The following is a 19,653-nucleotide window of genomic DNA, read 5'->3' on the forward strand; positions in this document are numbered from 1 at the left end:
GAGTGATTCTGGCTGGCTGGGAAGGAAGGAAGAAAAACCTGAAACAGTCCATGATACAATATCTATTTATGATATTCACAATAAGTGCTTTGTGCTTTAAGGTGCTTTTTTGTCATACAGTATTTAGATGAAGGTGAAAATTCTTAATATCCTTTTAATGGGAAAAAGGCCTACAGAAGTATGCACAGAAAAATAGCATTCATTTTAATTGGTGTGCACTAAAACTGTTTTCCATCCCAGTCAGCTGAGAGCATAATTCAGAATTGATAGCACTGACTTTTATTCTTTGTGTAACGTAAGATATATATTGATATTATTAGTTAAAATATTGGTAAATGCTTATATTTATGAACCACCTTATATAGAGAATTTATTTCTCTTTCAGCACTAGGAAGAGAATGTCAGTAATAGTTCGCACACCATCAGGGAAATTAAGACTCTACTGCAAAGGAGCTGTGAGTTTTATTCTTTTTTTACTGTAACAAAGAATATATCCTACCAATAAAAATACAAAAGCAAAAGATTGTAATAACTGCAGTCAAAACATTGAAAATGTAGGGGAAGTAATGTTGATGTTCCTCTTTCAATTTACATTGTTTTGCTATGTAGTTGTTCAATGTGATGAACTGGTTAATATCCTTTCTTACTAACTGCCTATGAAGGTATGACAGCCCTGTTCATCCTACTCTTTGTACTGGACTAATACCTTTATGTTTCCTAATAATAATTGCTTTCTTCTGTACTCCCTAGAAAATGGATGAACATGTATTAATTACTTGCTGGAGTAGCTGGGCATGGATCATTAGATAGAGATAGTAATGTAGCAGAACTGGCTAGATGGGAGTGTTAGCCAGCCATTGATATTACACAGAAGTCAACTTTCCCAAAGCAAGACCTGTAGACGGTATCCTTATCATAATGCTGGGGGAATGGAGAGTTGCTCATTAGTTCTCAGGCTGTATGTTGAGTCAAGTTTGAGGAGGAAGGAGGTGAAATCCAGTTCCAGAATGGTTTAAGGAAAGGAAGTTTTTAAATATAAATGTCCATTTCTGGTCATCTCTAGGGAAAAAAAAAACCAAACCTGTTGTTAATATTCCATGTATTAAGCTGGCTACAAAAAATCTGAGAATGACAGTTATGAAGCACCGATTTTGCTTTGTGGGCAGCATTATGGCACATTTCAAAATAAGGGGAAGTAACATCCAAAAATGTAGAAGAAAAACACTGCATTATAGCAGACTTTGTAAATTTAGAAAATCTGAGGATTAAGAAGTCCTTTAACTTTTGAAATAAGATTATGTCTATTACTTTTTGATGCTTAAATAATACATTTCCATTTTTCAGCCTTTTTCCTACATGATTTGTATTGTCTACCCAAAACAGAAATCCTTTTTCTATTAAAGTGTTCTGAACTATATTTATTTCTTTTGTAGGATACTGTAATTTATGACCGTCTTGCTGAAAGTTCAAAATACAAAGAAATTACCTTAAAACATCTAGAGCAGTTTGCTACAGAAGGTGAGTGATATTATTCATTATAAAAATAAATATTAAATTCAGTTACTGCTCAAATTCCCGTTTTTTAAATTTTGTCTTGCTGTAGTGTTTTACTCATGTTATGTTTGAAATTTCTGTTTTAGCAATGTCTCCTTAAGAAAAGTCTTCTTCTTCCCAAGCAATTTTAGTAATAAGTTCATGCTTTAAAAAACCCTAAAAAACAAGCCACACACCCACAGAGTATACAGTAGAATCTTTTAACCAAAACATATTTTTCCAGAGAGCAAACACATAGCACATTGTTTCTGTGAAGATCTCATTTCCCATGGCTGCTTTCATGTCCCATACCCAGTGATGCTGTAGGGATGGGCACACAGGAAGAAGTAGCCAAAGTAAAGATTGTTGGAAATTATGAGTGTAGTGCTTTTAAGGTAGCTTTCAGCTGTATTGTTTCTGTCACCAGTCCAAATAAGGGGGATTTCCAGTGTCCATATGATTTGTTTTGGTGTCTGCAGTTTTAATAATCGCTTTTACAAAACAGTTGCAGGAGGTGGGGAACCTCTCTGTGAGGGTTTGTGAAGTAGGAATAGTAAGTAAAATTTAAAAGACTGTGAAATTAAGATGATTGATACAAGCAGCCAGTTATTTATTTAATTGTATTAGATTTCACAGTACAGATGTGATGAGAAAAGCAGAATGTAGAAACGTTTCTGCATAGCTCCTAGATGTTCCATGCCGTTCCCCCTTAGTATCTCAAGAGGATTATAGTGTTGTACTGTGCAGTATCACAGTATTACAATTTATCAGTGAGTTGGTAGAGAGGAGTTGGAAGCAGAATCATAAGAGTTATGGGTGTCTGAACTGCAGAGTTTCTACTTCTTTGTTTTTCTAATACACTGCTACTAGAACATTAAAATTATCTTCAATGTGACTTAAAAATAAACTTACTCTGGGAAGAAAACTAAAAAGCAGTACTTATGTTTTGTTAACTGATCTCTGGCCAGATACTCATGTTATCATGAAAGGTCATTTTTTTGTCATGCATATGACTTCTCTAGGTTTTGTCTTCTGGTTTATCATGGAATTCAGAGTTTTGGCTAGTGTATTAAGCAGCTTCAGTCTCTTAGTTCTACCAGTGACAGCAGAAACAAGTCACAGATCTGTTTCTATTGTTAGTTTTTCATATCAACATCTCTGCAGGAAGTATTTGTTTGGTCTTAAAGAATCTTAAGGTAAAAAAGTTAGAATAAATTTTACAATGAAGTTGAAAGCAGAACTATACTCAAAAAAATTTGACTGAGGGTATAGCCCAAACCCTCAGACACACTCTGGGGTTCTAGAAAGGCTTAACCAGAGTTAGCCTAGAAAAAGTTAGTTTGGGTCATAAGGTATATATTTGGTTACACAAAAGACCAAATTAGATCACTGTCTTCTATCCTATGTGAATTGATGTGGAAATTTCAACCCAGTTCTTAATTACCATTCTCATTACATCAGTAGTACAACTCCTTAACAGTCAAGTTGAACCAAATAAATCAACATAAAAAGTGAAAAATTCCATCTGTCTTTAGAATGACGGTACATACAATAGGATTAAGAAGTTTATTCAGATATTTTTTGTATCCTTCTTTTCAACAGATTGAAAAATTTACTGTTGAGAAGAGTGAATCTCTAACTTTTAAAAAGCATAAAATTCAAAGCATAAAAAAAAATCACATATCTCTGGAATTGATTAAAAATTTGGTATTTATTTTTACTTCAGATTTAAATTGCAGCCAACTATGTTGCAAAGTTTCTCATGAGTATCCTTTCATGTGGCAGGACAGTATGTCCTTGGCATTTGCTGCCTGCTCTTGGTGTGTTGTTCAAAAATGAAGTGGTTAGCATGGCTGGCATTTATATGTAAGCATTTATTGAGCTGGAGTGTTAATGCCTGCTTGGATAAATAGAAAAATCCTCTGTAATTTTGCTGTGTTGTTCCAGTCTGTTACCAACCAGGCTTAATGATATTTTGTTTTCCACGTATTATTTGGAAGATTCTTTTAAGTCACAATGAAAAGAACCATATTAAAAATTTTTTAAAAAGTATAATTAGGTAGTGATTTAAAAAGAGAAAGCAAATGCCTTGAAAAAACTATTTGCTGACATTCCATACACTTGGATTTCTCTTTTTCATTTTATTGTCTGCAGAAAATATGTTGAAAGCATTGTGGAAATAGTATCACTATTAGTCAGACATAGATTCCTTTCCTCCCCTTCACCTATATTCATTGCTTTGGACCTTGTAAGCATATCCTTATTATGCAGAGAAAAAAAATCATTTTAGTTGTCAGCCTTGAGTTTATTCTTCTAAGTCTAAATGGTGAGACACTGTGTTCCTAATGCTGTTTAGTTGTCAGAATACCCACATTACACGTGGTTTTTATCCTGAAGATAAAATTATAAGATACTAAAAATTACTAAAAAGATACTAAATTACTCTTACATCTAAGACACATGTATTATTTCATGCCCAACCTCTTATAATTTCAAAATTGCCACTGGTGCTGAGCTGTATGCTCCAGAAACCTGTGACCAAATAAAGGTTACATTTAACCATCCCTGGTTGTGGTGCTGTTTGTCTCCTAGAGCAGAGTGGGCAAGTGACCAAAGGCTGACTACATTCATCCTGCCTGCCCCCTTTTAAATCTACTGGCCTGCAAACTGTGGCTAGTATATAAAGAGTTTTGTCAACTTCATTCTGTAGAAATCTGGTAATATGTGAAAATAAGCTGTTAGAAAATTCACACCTAACTACTTAAATTGAGTGTTAAATGTGTGTTGTCAAAAAATAGATATTTCTTAAAATCATGCCGTCTCAAATTCTTGCTGTAATGCTTTATTCAGATTTTTGCTGAAGGAAAAATCTGTTAATAATATCAACCAGCTCAAAGGCTGGTAAGTAAAATTGCCAAATGGTACATGATGGTTTTATTTTAAGAATTTGGAAAGCTGAAACAATCTGTGAGATGGGAAAGTTAAATGAGGGGATTCAAAGTTGGCTTCTAGATGATAAATTTTGAACTAGAATTCCCTAAGAATATTGAGGAGGGGTGAAAAGGGCAGTTGTAACATTGTGCTGATATATTTTAACTTTACTTCCTTCCAGCATAGCATAGCTACTTTTAAGTTTATAAATCTTTTTCTCAGAAATATGATTTGATTTTACCCTTTAAATGTTTCGGTGTGCATACTTGTTCAGCTAGTGTTGGGATTTCTTAATTTTTTTTAACAATTTAAACTAAGTCAAATCTTGCATAAAAATTTACTTTTTTTCCAGTGAAATACATCACCTCTGTTACGTTCAGCTTCTTAGAAACTGTTACTCTGTTGAATAAATTTCTATTTATAGTTCATTTTTACTTTATGTATATTTAAAAAGTTCTTCAAGATGTGCAGCAGTAATTTGAAATCAGGCATAAGCATACATAAAATAGAGAATAATTTTAACTTTCAAAAGCTACTCACTGCAGGCATATCAGGGCAGGGACTAAAAAATACTGAATTGTTATCTGCTTTCTCTCTAGGCTTAAGGACTCTGTGTTTTGCTGTGGCTGAGATTTCAGAAAGTGATTATCAAGAATGGTTGGATGTCTATCACCGTGCTTCTACAGCTATACAAAACAGAGTACTCAAACTTGAGGAGAGCTATGAACTAATTGAAAAAGTATGTGCAGCTTGTAGCTTTCTGGGCTTTGGGTTGGTGGGGGGGAGGATGGGGTGGGCAGAGGGATGAGCAGAAGAGTGAGTTCTTAATTATTGTTTTTATTTTCTATACTATGAAAAGTGAATCAATTTTGAGGAATAACAGGTAGAAAAACGAAATCTAGTGATATACTGACAGCTGTGTCAGGTAGTCCTTGCAGTTTAAACAATCAAAATGAAGGAACAATTAATCTGACAAAGTTCTTCCTGCAAGTAGCTACCTTGCTGGAAATTGTGGATTATGGGTTGAACTACTGGAAAGCTTTTTTCTAGAGTTCTTCTAGTGTGTAAAAAACTGTAAGAACAGATAGATTGGAAGGGACTTCAGGAAGTCATATAGACACAAATCCCTGTTTAAAGCCGGGCTAGTTTTGCTTGCCCAACACTTTGATGAAGTTTAGAGTATCCACAAGGAGGGAGTTTTCCCAGCTGCAGCAGGTAATTTTTTTTGATGTTCAACTTAGTCTTTTTTTCCTTCTTCAGAATTAAAATTTTTATTGCTACAGAATGTGTCTGGTGCCTCTTGCTCTTTCCCTGTGCAGTATACATTTTGGAGAAGAATGCTGCTCTGCAAGCTTCAGTTAGCAGAAGGAATCCCTCCCTTAGTCTTCTTTTTTCCCATGTTAAACTCATCCTACTCCTTCAGGTGCTCTTAGTATGGTGTGCTCTGGGCCCTAAGCTATTTTTGTGTCCCTCTGTTGCACTTGTTCTACTTTGTCACGCTCTGTTTTACTGAAGGCCTGTAAAGCAAGTTTGTACCCAGAAACAGCATCACAAGAGCAGAGCCTTAAGTTTCTGACAACACTCCTTCTGGAGTAGCCAAGCATGAAGTTAGGACTTCCCTACCCCAACAATAAAAAGGTCCCATGACTATTAAATTTATAAGAAAAAGAAGTGCTTGAGACCAATAGTGCTTGAAGTTTTGATGCTTAAATTTTGGGGGGGTTGTTTTTAGGTTTTCTTCCTCAGAAAGTGTAACACAGATTGATTGACAAAACTGGTTAAAATTCAGAGCCTCACAAATCTGTAGTGTTTAATTCATGAAAAAGAAAGGTGAAGGTATATAGCTTCAGTCACTAATAAACATTTCTGGAGCAGTTTATCTGGATGTGACAAAACATTCTTGAAATGATACTACTTTTTAATGCCATGACAACCTTGCTACCTTTACAAATGTGTGTGTAAGCTGCACAAGTGCTTCCTCAGGGTGTAGTATGCAGGCCATGCTGCTGCCAGGATTGCACAGTATTAGATGTATAATGGTGTCTTTAACATTTACCTAGTTTTAAAGGTATAGTAATAGGAAATATAAAAATGGCTGTATTCACAAAAACTGTGTGGATTTGCTCCATAGGAAGCTAAAATCAAGCATAAAATACTAAGATAAATGTACAGGTGTTTTGAATTTTTTTTTTTTACAAAGGGAAGAGAAATCGTTAAAAGAGAGAAGGCATGGTATTAGCATTCCTGAAGCCTTCAAATCAGAAAGATACTCCTCAGGAAAAGGTAGCTGTTGCTGCACAAGCTACTGAGCTACTGAGAAAGTAATTGGTTGAAATTTGAGTGGTCACACTGTTCAGTTTTGTCAAGCCACACAGATATCTAAGTTAAAGCTTATGGAATAAAGTGGAAGTTCTTTATTTGTTGATACCAAATCTGATTAATGGTTTAGACTGCATTAATCTTGTTGTAAATACAGAGAGTTAAATAAAATAAATGGAACATTGAAATTGAATTTAAGTCAAAAAACCCTGTATGTATGAAATATTTTATGTTCACAGAATCTTCAGCTGCTCGGAGCAACAGCAATTGAAGATAAACTACAAGACAAAGTGCCTGAAACCATAGAGACACTCATGAAAGCAGACATAAAAATCTGGATACTTACTGGGGACAAACAAGAGACCGCCATTAATATTGGTACTATATTTGTATTTACTTTATTTCTTTGTTATGGGTTTAAAAATAATAGCAGTTGATGCAGTAAAATTTCTTTCAGAGTGGAAAGTTGTCTTGTAAAAAATAATATTATATGTCACTCCAGAATTTGAATGTGAACTTAGTCAGTGATAGGAGGAGGATACGAAATGCTGGATTCTGCCTCTGTTAAAATTCTAAGAGCAAGAAAAAGTTACGTTAGAGAGGAGGCAAAAAAATAGGAAATTGTACTTTTTTATAGAATATGAAATGAATTCAAAAGAATATATTGACTTTTGACAATGAGGGGGAATATTATTAAGATAATGTGAGTATTTTTAGTTTCCCTTCTCTATTTTTGCTTCTTTCCAAGAAAGGTGAACTAAAGTACTATAACGTTTTAACAATGGAGGGTTTTTCTTTCTTTTTATTATGAAGGATGGTAAAAAAGACTGATTTCAACAATGATAAATCTGTATCTTTAAAAAGTTATACATGAAAGCTGTTTTTAACATTTAATATTCTTTGCATGTGACCACATCAGCACTTACTGCTGTAGTGTAGATGTATGTCCAAAATAAAGCCTTACTTTAGTCATATATATCCTTTTTATTGGATGCTATTATTTATAATCTTAAAGAACTCTCCATATGCACACAATACAATTGATTTAAGGTTATTTTTCTTAGTACCTTCAGGTTTGAGGCAATACACATAATAGCAATATTTCCACTTTATTAAGAATGGTGATACATATTTTTGACTAGGCAGGCTACATCATCAGCACAGAAAATGCATCCTGTTTATGCATCAAAGAATAAAAGAAAGAATGAAAAGCTATATATGTGCAAGTTTTGAAGGAAAGGCAAGTTGCATTCTAAAAATTTACAAGGCTTAGAGAGATCTGTTTGTTGTTTTCTGTAACTCTCTTTGAAGCACCTCTGAATAAGGCAGAACAGCTGCAAGTTGCAGCAAGGGAAATTCTAACTGTTCTGACTTGTATATGTATGTACTTATATAAAATGTAGTAGAATTTCTTTTTTATCATTTATTTCAGCTAGGAAAATCTTATTTTTAATTCTGTCTGTAGATTTATTGCAGGAAAAAATGCTTTGTTATAACGGATTTTGTGAAACTGATTTTTAAAAACAAAATCTTTTCGAACAGGTCATTCTTGCAAACTTTTGAGAAAGAACATGGGACTAATTGTTATAAATGAAGGCTCTCTTGATGTAAGTAAAATCTTTTAAGTTCTCAGTTAATGAAACATTATTTTATTGCTTAAAATATCCAGACATCATGGTGAGGTTGCTGTAATAACAAAAAATAAGTTGGAGTGGCTATTTATCTAGACAGACATAGAAAATTCTGTCAAAACCATGGTTTGGGGGCATGCTGTTTATGTTTGTCTTGGAGGGTTGCTTTCTTAATTTTAGTACTCCATGCTTGGAAGACTGTATGATCTTTGTGACAGAATGTTACTGAATAACTGGAAAACAGTCTACACCTTCTGAAATCATAGTGCAGCTACTACACAAAGGAACTTCACAACTATCAGCAAACAGATTCCATGTAGTAGACTTCATCCATGCAGCTCAAAGCCAGGAGTTTCACATTATACAAGCATTACAGATTAACCACTTCTAGTGTGGTGATTCAAAAGTTGAATAAATATCTATCAAGCAATCTATTTTTATAGTAAATTTATATAAACATAGAATAAGAATAAATGGTAGTAGCTGCAATGATTACTGCAGTGTACTCTCTATTTCAAACTGGAATGTCTAGATTGTATAGAGATTGAGAGAACCTTTCCTTACATGGCCAAAGTACAGAGTACATGGAGATGCAGTATCTTATGCCAGCTGAATTTGTACATGCAAGCTGGTCACTTGCAAATCTGGTTTTGGTGATAACATGCATAATGTTTTTTTCAGCAGCAGGTGAATGTAGTCTGAGAGGCAGTTCAAGAAACAGAGTAAACTAGCTCCATGCAAATATTTTAAGAGACTATTTATGAAGTTTTCTGCCTCACGTGATGGTGTGCATTTTACTGTTTGACAAATGTATATCTTGTGTCCTACCCTTTGCTTGTGGTTGGAATGACAAGTCAGTCTCTATTTCTAGAGTGACTCGTTACCTTGAGTAAATTACCTTGAAAATTTTAATAGAGGAGTGGGTCATGTCTCAGGAAATGAAGAGAGGGATGGATTGCTGTGATTGCAGAATGCTGAGTCAGTGCAGCTGCAAAGGTGGATCAATTCCTCTTTCCTTTCTGCGTACCAATAACAGTTGGCAAAAGACTGTAGTACTTTGTTGGAATATTGTCTGTTAAGGAAATCACATAGAATGACACTTTGGCTTTTGAGCCAGGTCCACCTCTTGTACTGGGACTCTATGCACCCATGAGGGTGGCTGGACAATCCAGTTTCCTCATTGTGAGAGGAACTGAGCAGCCAGGAAAGCTTGGAGAAGATAATCCCAGTGTTGTGGCACTTGTGTATTTGGGATCTTTGATGGGAGTTGCTCTGTGGCAGTCCTCTCCTCCTCGTCTGTAAAGTACAGCCTCTTGGCTATAAAAAGATGTTGATAGGTTCAGTGGAGTCAGGGAAGGTTGGCTTTTCTTGATCTGCGTACTCTTCTGAAAAACGCTGAAACCTTGCACTGAGAACAGTGGCATTAAGTGAATGTTTCTTCTCCTTGCTGTTAAAATAGTAGTGTCCATTGCATACCAGTGGCTTTTGCTAAAACACAGCTTGCTCAAATCTAACCCCTTTATGGACATGCAGAGTCCCCTGTCTCAAAGACATGGAAAAAAAAGATATAACAAAACAAATACCTCATCAATTTGGTCATTGTTTCGACTTAAGCATGCAGGACAGAGGAAGTTAGAATTAAATGTATTTGTTCAGACTATATCCCAGCTCTGTGAACATACAAAGAATATGCTAAAATAAAAGATCCTCTAATTTGAACAGATACTCTTGTTCATGAAATAATAAGAAAAATATCTCAACCCCACGCACCTCCCCAGTCCGCAGTAGACATTAGCTGGTATAGAACTGAAATTATTTAGGTATCTCAACCCTTTAGAATGTTATTTGTTTTGGGGCGAAATCTAAATGGCAGAGACCATTTACTCCTGGATTATGGGGATTTCACTACATAGAAGAAACAGTAGATGGGAGGAATATGACTTTTCATGTGTTTTTTAAACTTTGATAGAAATTAAATAATCCGCAGAGATGAGACAAATTGATACTTCCTTTATGTTGCAATATTTCTTAATTAGAGAAGATGCTCTAGAATATGGTTACAGAAACTATTGTCATTTTAAAGATTTTCTAGCATGTAATTTTAAACAGTGGAACTTCATTTCTGTCACAGTTTCTAGCAGGTGAGAGCCAGGAAACAAGTGCAGAATTCCACAACAGGCTAATCTCATTTTAGATAAACCAATGAATCTTTTGAAGGCCAGTAGAAGCAAAATAGTCAAAAACCATTAACAACAATGTGTGGAACTGGAAGGAGTAAGTTGGGTTGAAAAGGCAAAGCAGTATCTTTTAATTTCATTTCAGAGGAGTTTGAGATTTTTAGTTAGTTCAGTGTTCTGTTTTTAGGTGGTTACACCAAATTTGGTTTATGTATGCCTGACATCACTGAAAACACAATTATTTGGTTGGTAAACTTGTCAAAAAAATGGGAAGATGTTGTCATAGGATGTCACTAGCTTCCAAAGTTAATATTTTACAAGCAGAAGAGTTTTTTTTCATCTTCCTTTCTCCTCTAAAATACTTTTTACTTTTGGGCTGTGAAGCAGGAAACAGGAGAAAAGTGTGTTGTAGGTCTGTAAAGATCTTTCAAATGGAAAGAAGGGCAACAAGCAATATTTTTTGTCCCTTATGACACTCCATGGTAGAACTGCACTGTAGCTAACTAGATGTCACTGACCTTCCCAAAGCAGACTACTGCATGAATAAATCTGTATGAATGTATTGTCTACTGAATGTAATCTGAAGCTCTCAGTACTAGATCACAAAATAGTGACTTCTCTAGGTATGATTCAAACTGTCATTAGCAATTGAAAAATACAAAATATGTTCCTTTATATAACAGGTACTTTGTGTTATAATTGTTAAATTATGTTAAAATATTTAATGTAATAGAACTATCAATTATAATGCCTGTATTTATATCATTAATTATCTGTGTTTCCTTTTTTCTAAACATTTAGGAACATTTTGTATAATAGCAAATTCTAGTATCTCTATATATGTGACTCATCTTTTGTATTATTATATCAGTTTTCTGTATACCTGTGTCTTCTGGCAAATATTTATGCAACTACTGTTATTGTTCAAAGAGCATTGAAGGTTCCACCTCAACTTATACACTTCTTTTTTGGCAGAGTGAAAGAGCAATCCTACACAACATCATAGTGCAATATTGCAAATATACTTTTTGCTTTATAATATTTGGTAGCAGAATCAAAAGGCAGCTTCCTCAAAAACCAAAGTGCTAGTGTTTATTATCACTGAAAATTTGGATTTAAGAATATTAAGAAGCAAAAATAACGGACCCCGTTTTTTTTGTGCAACAGGGAACAAGAGAGACACTTAGCCATCATTGCAGTACTCTTGGTGATGCTTTAAGGAAGGAAAATGATTTTGCTCTCATCATTGATGGTAAATCTCTGAAGTATGCTTTGACATTTGGAGTAAGACAGTATTTCCTGGATTTGGCTTTGTCATGTAAAGCTGTTATTTGTTGCAGGTAAGGTTTACGTTATTCTCTCTCCATGCTATTTTTGTTAACATATAAAAATAAAGAAACTGGAGTTGTGAAATACAGTCATTCAAGTGAAATATCACTGTAGAGCAGTCTGCAACAAAGCATAATTGTCAGAGTCACTCAGATTGCCTATTTCCAGGAGCATGATTTGTAGTCCATTGAGGGTAGCCTCAATAAGGTTGAGACACTAATCTTGACCTTGAATTGGTATTACCGTTAACCCCAGGTTTTAGCATATCTAGAGTCACCTGTAGATCTTTCTCCACTGCTTTTCTGTAAGATGTGGATTACACTGTATAAGAAGTGCTCAAAAATGTTGAAGGTACTACTCCGGGTGATTTTTGTTACCTGAAGCTGGTGGAAATGCCTTTTTAAGCATTATTATGCCTGATTATTATAGGCTTTGTTTATACTATGGACCCTTTAATCCTTTCTTGTAAATATCAACTATTACAGCTAGAAACTTCCATTGTTCCATTAAAATAAGTCAGATTCATCTGAAAAATCTGTTCAAAATGGAACTATTTTTCTACTTTGCAAAAGGACACAGAAAAAGAAGTATTATTACAATATCCAAATAATCACCGTGTTTCTAGTCTTTCCATACCTTCTGAAAAGCAATGTCATGCTGCCAAGGGATTTTTTTAATTAATGTTTTTGTGGTTAAGCTTTGTAGCCATGCTTCAGCTTGAAACAGTTTGAATTTCAAACTAAGGTTTTACTGTCTTCTAAACTGACAAGTCACTCTGAACAGTTTGTACTGTGCATAAACACCTTCCTAATGGCAGTAGTCTTTCTGACAGATAAGTTGGAATATTGTGCTTGTCCTACTAGGTTGAGTTTGCTCAATACAGTAACAAGCAGGAGATGCATGTAGAACTGATCTTTTAAAGCTATATTTCTTTTTCTTCTCTTTCCCTGATTACAAAATACGTTTTATGCCATTTGAAGAGATAATTTTTCTGATTTTGTTGAACTGGGGAACCATTGAGGGGTATTCTGTACAGAAATCTGTCTTTTATTGTTGGCATTCTTGTAAAGAAACAGCAAAGTGCAAAATGAAAGTTTCTGTTCTAGTAGTATTCTCCCTGTAATTTATTCATTTTACACTTCCATAATTTACCTAGGTCAGTTGGTTTCAATGCATATCTAGATATATGTCTGACATATTTTGTGGTTGCTTAAAAATCGGCTACAGGTTTAAACTAAAATACTTGCTTGTAACACTCACTGTTTTAATGAGAACCTATTTAATATCCCATGTTTCCCAAAAGTCAAAATTCTGCCAAAATATTTGTTTCTGTTAAATGCTTTGTCTTTAGTACCAAAAAACTTCATTTCCTTGTTTATGAGCTTAAAAATAAAAAGTTTTAAGTGGTAGTTTTCAATTAAGTTAAAAAATATAATACAGACTTAACAAGAATGTAAGCTCCTTCTTCATCCATATAATGACAGTAAACATCAGAAATTCTCATTTGTTCTAAAAGTACAAATTACACCACTTTCTTTTAAGTTTGCAGGCTGCATTGACTTGTGCAGAAGCATTTATTACCAATGGATTCTTCTTAAGACTAGCTGTAGCACAGATGATGCTGACAAATATTCAGTAGACATTTCTCTTAAAAAAAAAAATCTGTATATGTTATTAATTCTAAGCAGATGTTTGGCTTAAAGACTTCAGCAAGCTGAATTCCAACTCTATATTGGCTTCAGAGTAATATATGCAAGAAGAATGTTAAATGGGTTATTCTGGAGTAAAAATGTACAGCTAAGAGTGAGCAAAATGAATGAAAAATATTTTTTACTGGTTTCACCATGAACTTGAGGCAGTAATAGGGCCATCTTCCAGCTGCCCTTATAACATTGTCTAAAAAGGAATTAAGGCACTGTTCCTGAGAAGTTAGAAAGATGAAAAAGAAGTACTTGGGGCAGGAATCTTCAGTAGAAGCTGGCTGTAGCAAGTCTTGGTACAGTTCTCAAAAGCAGAGTTGAAATAAAACACATACCAAAAGATCATAGAAAGATTTTTTTTTTCATATAGGTGGACCACAGAATGTTTCAGAAGGGCTGCTGCCCAGAAGCTTTCAAGCCAGGTTTTCCACAAGGCTGTAGACTCATCTAACACAGCTTTTTTAAAAGTCCAGTAGTTGTGTATATGTTGTGCTGGCCACTGAATAATGTGATTACATAGCCACCTTCAATTTGAAGGCTGTATTATTTTTCATTCCTTTATTTTTTAAAATGCACTTTCAAACAGTTCTCTCTAACACACTTGGTAAGGTGACTTCCTCAACATAGAATCCTCTTTTAGCTTTTAAGTAGTCCAAAGTTCATAAATGCTGGTTTTTATTAATTTTGCTGTGAATGTGCTTTTAACATATACCCTTGAAGGGCAATAACAAGATGACATCGCTCACTAGGATGTTAATTGGCCTGGGTTTATTAGCTTTCCACAGAATATAAAGAGTATTTTGAAATTACATTCATTTGAAAGTCTTGTATTAATAAACCTGTTTGGTTTTTTTATCCCTTAGGGTATCACCACTTCAAAAATCTGAAGTTGTAGAAATGGTTAAAAAACAAGTTAAGGTAGTAACTCTAGCAATTGGTGATGGAGCAAATGATGTTAGTATGATACAAACAGCACATGTTGGTGTTGGTATCAGTGGGAATGAAGGTCTACAGGCTGCTAATTCTTCAGACTACTCAATTGCTCAGGTAAGTCATTACACTGCAAAATACTACAATAAAATATTTTAAAATTTTATTAATATTAGTGTATGTATGTTTTAATTGTACGTTTGTTCATTTTTCTTTTTTTTTTTTTTTTTTTGCAGTTCAAGTATTTGAAGAACTTGCTGTTGGTTCATGGAGCCTGGAATTATAACAGAGTAGCTAAATGCATCTTATATTGTTTCTACAAGAATATAGTCCTTTATATTATCGAGGTAATTTTACAGCACATGAAATGTTACATCTTGAAAGTAAAACCCTTATTTTGAGCTTTTGGCTATGATTTTTTTTTTAATATTTTAACTGTAAATAAATACCTACTAGTACTGAATCTTGAAATTTTTAATAATCTGATTAATCTGATTTTTTTTTACTTTAAAAAAACGCAGTTGTTTAAAAATGCATGGTAAATATTAGTACTAAATGTGTTTCTAATACTGCTGGCTTATTGAAATGCTGTACATGTAACATCATTGCAGTAATTAAGGAGTCCAGTTACAAGTTTGCCTTAAGTTTACCCAGAGATGTGTGTTTTTCATCTCCTTGTGCTGGTGTCAGGGCCTGTGGGTTCAGAGTCTGCAGCCCTTTCAGAGATCTCTGTTGCACTGCTGGGCTGTTGCTGCTCAGAGCAGTGCCCAGGGCTGCTACAGACAGGCTCAGTTCCTCTCTTGGGCATCTTTCACTTGCTGGATGGGGTGATCCTGCATCCTCAGGCTCCTGTTCAAGAGCAGGGATACTTTCCTGAAAGTAGCCAACCTCGTTTTTTCACCTGGGATTTTAAGGAGTGAAATCTTGCAAAAAAACACAGTGGTATGAGAGGATTGTGTTGTAATTAATGAGAGGATTGTGTTGTAATTAATCTACATTTATTGGTAGGTATGGTTAGAACAGAATGTAAAATTGTAGTTTTCACTCCCTTCATCACCACACAGCAACCATAAAATGTTTTAAACATATTTTTAAATAATTTTTTAAAGCTCCTCTCATTCTTCCCATCCTTTTCTTCTGTCAGCTGCTGCATGTTTTATCATCAAAAATACACACACACACACACACACATATATAAATATATATATATATATAGCATTTATAATTGATTCAAACTCTATATTCACAGTGAAACTTTGGGTTAAAAATGTGGAAAAAATTTTTAATTTTTGAAAATCTTGGCCATAAAATAAATTTTATTGAAAGTCTTATGTATTTTGTATGTTAATGGGGTTAACAGATACTCTTTAAATTTTCGTTGTTTCTTTAAATATATTTTCAAATGAGTATCTTAAACTTGCAAAGTAAGTGTTCAGCTTTACTGGAAGAAAAAATGCTTTATTTCTTTAAACCTGATGTAAACATTAGATTAATATTTCGATTTGGATACTTACTTATGTGACCTTAATTGTTGTAATATTTGAAAATACTTTACATTTTTTATGTACAATGTTGTAGCCAAAGGAGTGTACTTTTCTTACCATATTTTAACATTTTCTAAGTTTCCTCTTTTTTCTCTCCTTATTGTGTTATAACTGCAAATAGATTTCTGTGTAAGTAGCTGCAAGTTTGTAGCCTCTTAAGAAAAATATAAAGTAGGAAGCTATAGAAAAAGCAAGTCCACTAAAGATCCTTTATTGTCTAGAAGTGGCAGACTTAGGAGCCTGTATTTCAAAGGCTGTGTATCTACTTACATGATCAGACTTCCAGAAGTACTGATTAGCAGTAGCTCTAGAAGTATTTGAAAAAAACAGTAATAATGTATACTTTGCTTATAGAAAGCATATAAAGGTTGACTTTAGAACATATAAATTTATTTGTCTTAAATTTCTGTCATTGTCACCTGCAAACATATTGTGAATTTTTAACAAATCAGATATAAGTATCCCACTATTTGTATTTTTTGAGAAAGAACGTTAAATGCAGTATACAGAGATCATAGTCCAAAGATCAAAACTTTGATTTTATGAACAGATAGTCTCATCTTCCTGAGCAAATTGAAGGGCAAAGAGATAATTTTGATATGGGCTGTTATGACCCTTTATATATAATACATGCAATCATTTTGCCATATACACCTTCTCTGGAAGACAAAATAAATTCTACTTGAATTCCCACATTTTTCAGCTCAGAAAACTTTTCAGAGATGTTAATAGCTCATGTCAATACTGTGAGTGAATGGGCAGAAATTCATCATTGAATGTCTCCAGAAAGGACAACTGCCAGTCTTGAGTCTCTCTTTTCAGTTTTTTTGTACAGATCAGGCGTGGGAGCAGGGAGCTCAATGAGTATTTGTAAGCTGCTGCTTAATATGCAGAAATGCTACATCAGGAAAACTTCAGTGAGGCTTTTGTGGCCACACCTCCTCTGCCTTGGAGTTTAGGAAATAGTACTGTGAAAGGCACATCTGGAAGTTACTTTAAACAAGTTTTCTTTTATTCTGACAATAATAAAAATACCTACCCTTTCTTAATAGATCTGTATCCTGGTTTTAAATGTCTGCTCAGTCCTAATCAAGAAAATAATGGAAAATATTCCATTTAATCTAAAATATAGCCTTTATCCTAGGCTTTCATGGGCTGATATGAAATTGATATCAATTGGTTTCTTAATTCAGAAAATGGTAAAGGTCTATACTAATACAGAAGCACAGTGATCAGTGCTTATTGACATTTAAACTCCTATTCATAAGAAAACTAGAAGAGGTCTGTAATAATGTTTTTCTACTCTATGTCTTGATGCAATAGCTATTTAAATATGGGCCTCATCTTTTGTATAGGACTAGTCACAATGACTTGAGAGGCTATATTCTGATGTATCAGTCTAAATTACATGTGAAAACTTTTAATCTCTAATAGACCATTAATGTGCTCTATTGAGCCTGTACAGATCATCACACTCATGTAGGATAAGCCTATGCAAAGTCTCATACTTATTTTGGAGGAGCTGACTTTATTTTAAAAAGGTGGTTGATGTTGAGATTGATCTCATGACTGAGAACTCCTTTGTGGATTGGTTTTATTTTTATAATTACCATTACTGTATGCACTCTGTCATTAAACTACTGATTTTATGAAGCTATAAAAATTACCCTTTGACATCAGAGGAACAGAATTTTCCTATTCCTACTTCTCATTTTGCTATCTAGTAACAACTAGCAGTAATGTAAAATAACTGGTTCATATTAAATAAAAGGGATTTACAGTTTTAAAAAATAAGAATATTTGATTTTTATCCAACATGAAACATCAGATGAAAGAGTAAGAATAAGAGTAAGAATCAGCGTAACAGTGATAAAGGACCAAGACAAGCAGAAGAAACAGTTGTGTGGAGTTGAGATTTAAATTTCAGTTACAGATGTTTAAACATTTATAACAATTTAAGTGATACCATGAAAATAATTAATTTTATTAAGTAATTCAAGCTATAATGCCTTTTTTTATTCCATAAACTTTGGATGATTGGGAGGTTATTTTCCCCCTTCCCCCAAGCAGTTCATGTCCATAACTGGAATTGACCATTGTGTTCCTATTTCCTTTGCCTGACATATCAGATGAATAGCCATGATCATATAATGCATAACCCATGTAATGCATAACCCCAAACATGAGCAGGCTTCTGGGCATACTCACACTGGGTCTGAGCTGCACAGTTCAGCTGCTGTGGTTCACTGTGACATGGCTTACTTGAGGGGTGCAAACTGCACGGAGTTCAGTTCGAAACACACACAGCAGAAGGGTGATTGTGCTCATGCCCACATTTTTGCATTATTTGGCTGGAAAAATTAGAAATACAAGGATTTTTGTTGAGGTCCATCTCATTTTAGACAGTCTGGGGACCTAATTCTTTCCTTTTCAGTAGAAAATTTTGTAGGTATTGAACTACAGAATAGTCTAATTTTCACTGCCTGTTCATATATATAGACTAAAATACTATTTTTAAAAGCACCAATCACCTGTTCTTCTGTAAAAGGGAGCTGGATTCATAATTTGATTTGTTAGAGTAGGACCTATACCCTAAGAGAGAAGTGTTTGAGTCTGCTCCTAAGTTAGTGTCATGTCCAGCATCCTAAGAATTTATTTTGCAGGTACAGCTTCCTTCATGGTCCATCATAACTAGGATGGAACACACTTGTCTCTGAATAAATTGTCCAGTGCAGAGCAAGTGTTTCTTGTCACTATTAATAATGTAGTAAGGCTCCATATTACTTTTTTCATATAGGGTTAAGAGTGTAATTTTCTAGGGCCCAAGATTCAGAAGTTAAGGCAAATAGGTAGGTTATTTTCTTCTTCTCTTATCGTTTGAGATAAGGGCTGTATTTGTCCTTTGTCTTTTCTTTTTCCACCTTTTAGCTCTTTTCATTTTGAGCCATTATGGCATAAGCCAGTTGTTCTTAATCTTGTAACTAATATAAAACTAATGTTTCTGCTTAGATACTAGAGATGTTTTGTCTCTTGAAGTTAAATATGTGGTATTCCACTAAACAGTAGTGTTTCTGCTAGAGACCACTGCTTTTAGCCACATTGAAAGATTTCTTCTTCATGGACTTTTATTGATATCTTCCATAAGAACTTCAGGACTTAGAGATGCTTCCAGATTTCATCTCTCTTTAGTTTGCATCTAGGCCTCTGACCAAGGCCAGTCCTTTATTGCACTAAAATGCCTAAAACTTGCATGCTTTCTTTAGAAAAAAGTAAATGCTAATATTTCAGGAAGTCAATACTATGCCTTAAAGGATTTCTTTACAATTTTATACTAAAACCACTTTCAGTTTAAACACCTTGAAAATTCTAACTTAAATTCTGTACAAAATAAGCTGAAAGCAACATTCCATTGCAAATTAAAATTTTATTCTGAATACTTGCCTTGCTTTTTAAAAGTCACTCCCAAACATTTCCAAGTGTTGCTTAGCATCATTTACCTGTAACAGCAGTCAACATGTGGAATAGATTCAGTGTATATATTTAGGCCTTCCATTTTAAA

The 19,653-nt window shown here is 34.2% G+C and overlaps 1 protein-coding gene across 3 annotated transcripts in view; it reads left to right on the forward strand.

Moving 5' to 3' along the window:
* The window catches only part of ATP8A1 (ATPase phospholipid transporting 8A1), a 100,585-nt gene that overhangs the window by 44,366 nt on the left and 36,566 nt on the right, over positions 1-19,653 (forward strand). For all 3 annotated transcript variants that reach the window (XM_058803028.1, XM_058803029.1, XM_058803027.1), the window contains 8 exons: positions 386-455; positions 1,434-1,518; positions 5,064-5,203; positions 7,023-7,161; positions 8,326-8,390; positions 11,759-11,931; positions 14,484-14,667; positions 14,787-14,897. In XM_058803028.1, coding sequence (XP_058659011.1) covers positions 386-455; positions 1,434-1,518; positions 5,064-5,203; positions 7,023-7,161; positions 8,326-8,390; positions 11,759-11,931; positions 14,484-14,667; positions 14,787-14,897 — 967 coding nt within the window. The remainder of the gene's footprint in view (positions 1-385; positions 456-1,433; positions 1,519-5,063; positions 5,204-7,022; positions 7,162-8,325; positions 8,391-11,758; positions 11,932-14,483; positions 14,668-14,786; positions 14,898-19,653) is intronic.

This window comes from Ammospiza caudacuta, chromosome 4 (assembly GCF_027887145.1).
Source record: "Ammospiza caudacuta isolate bAmmCau1 chromosome 4, bAmmCau1.pri, whole genome shotgun sequence".
NCBI classification, from domain to species: Eukaryota; Metazoa; Chordata; class Aves; order Passeriformes; family Passerellidae; genus Ammospiza; species Ammospiza caudacuta.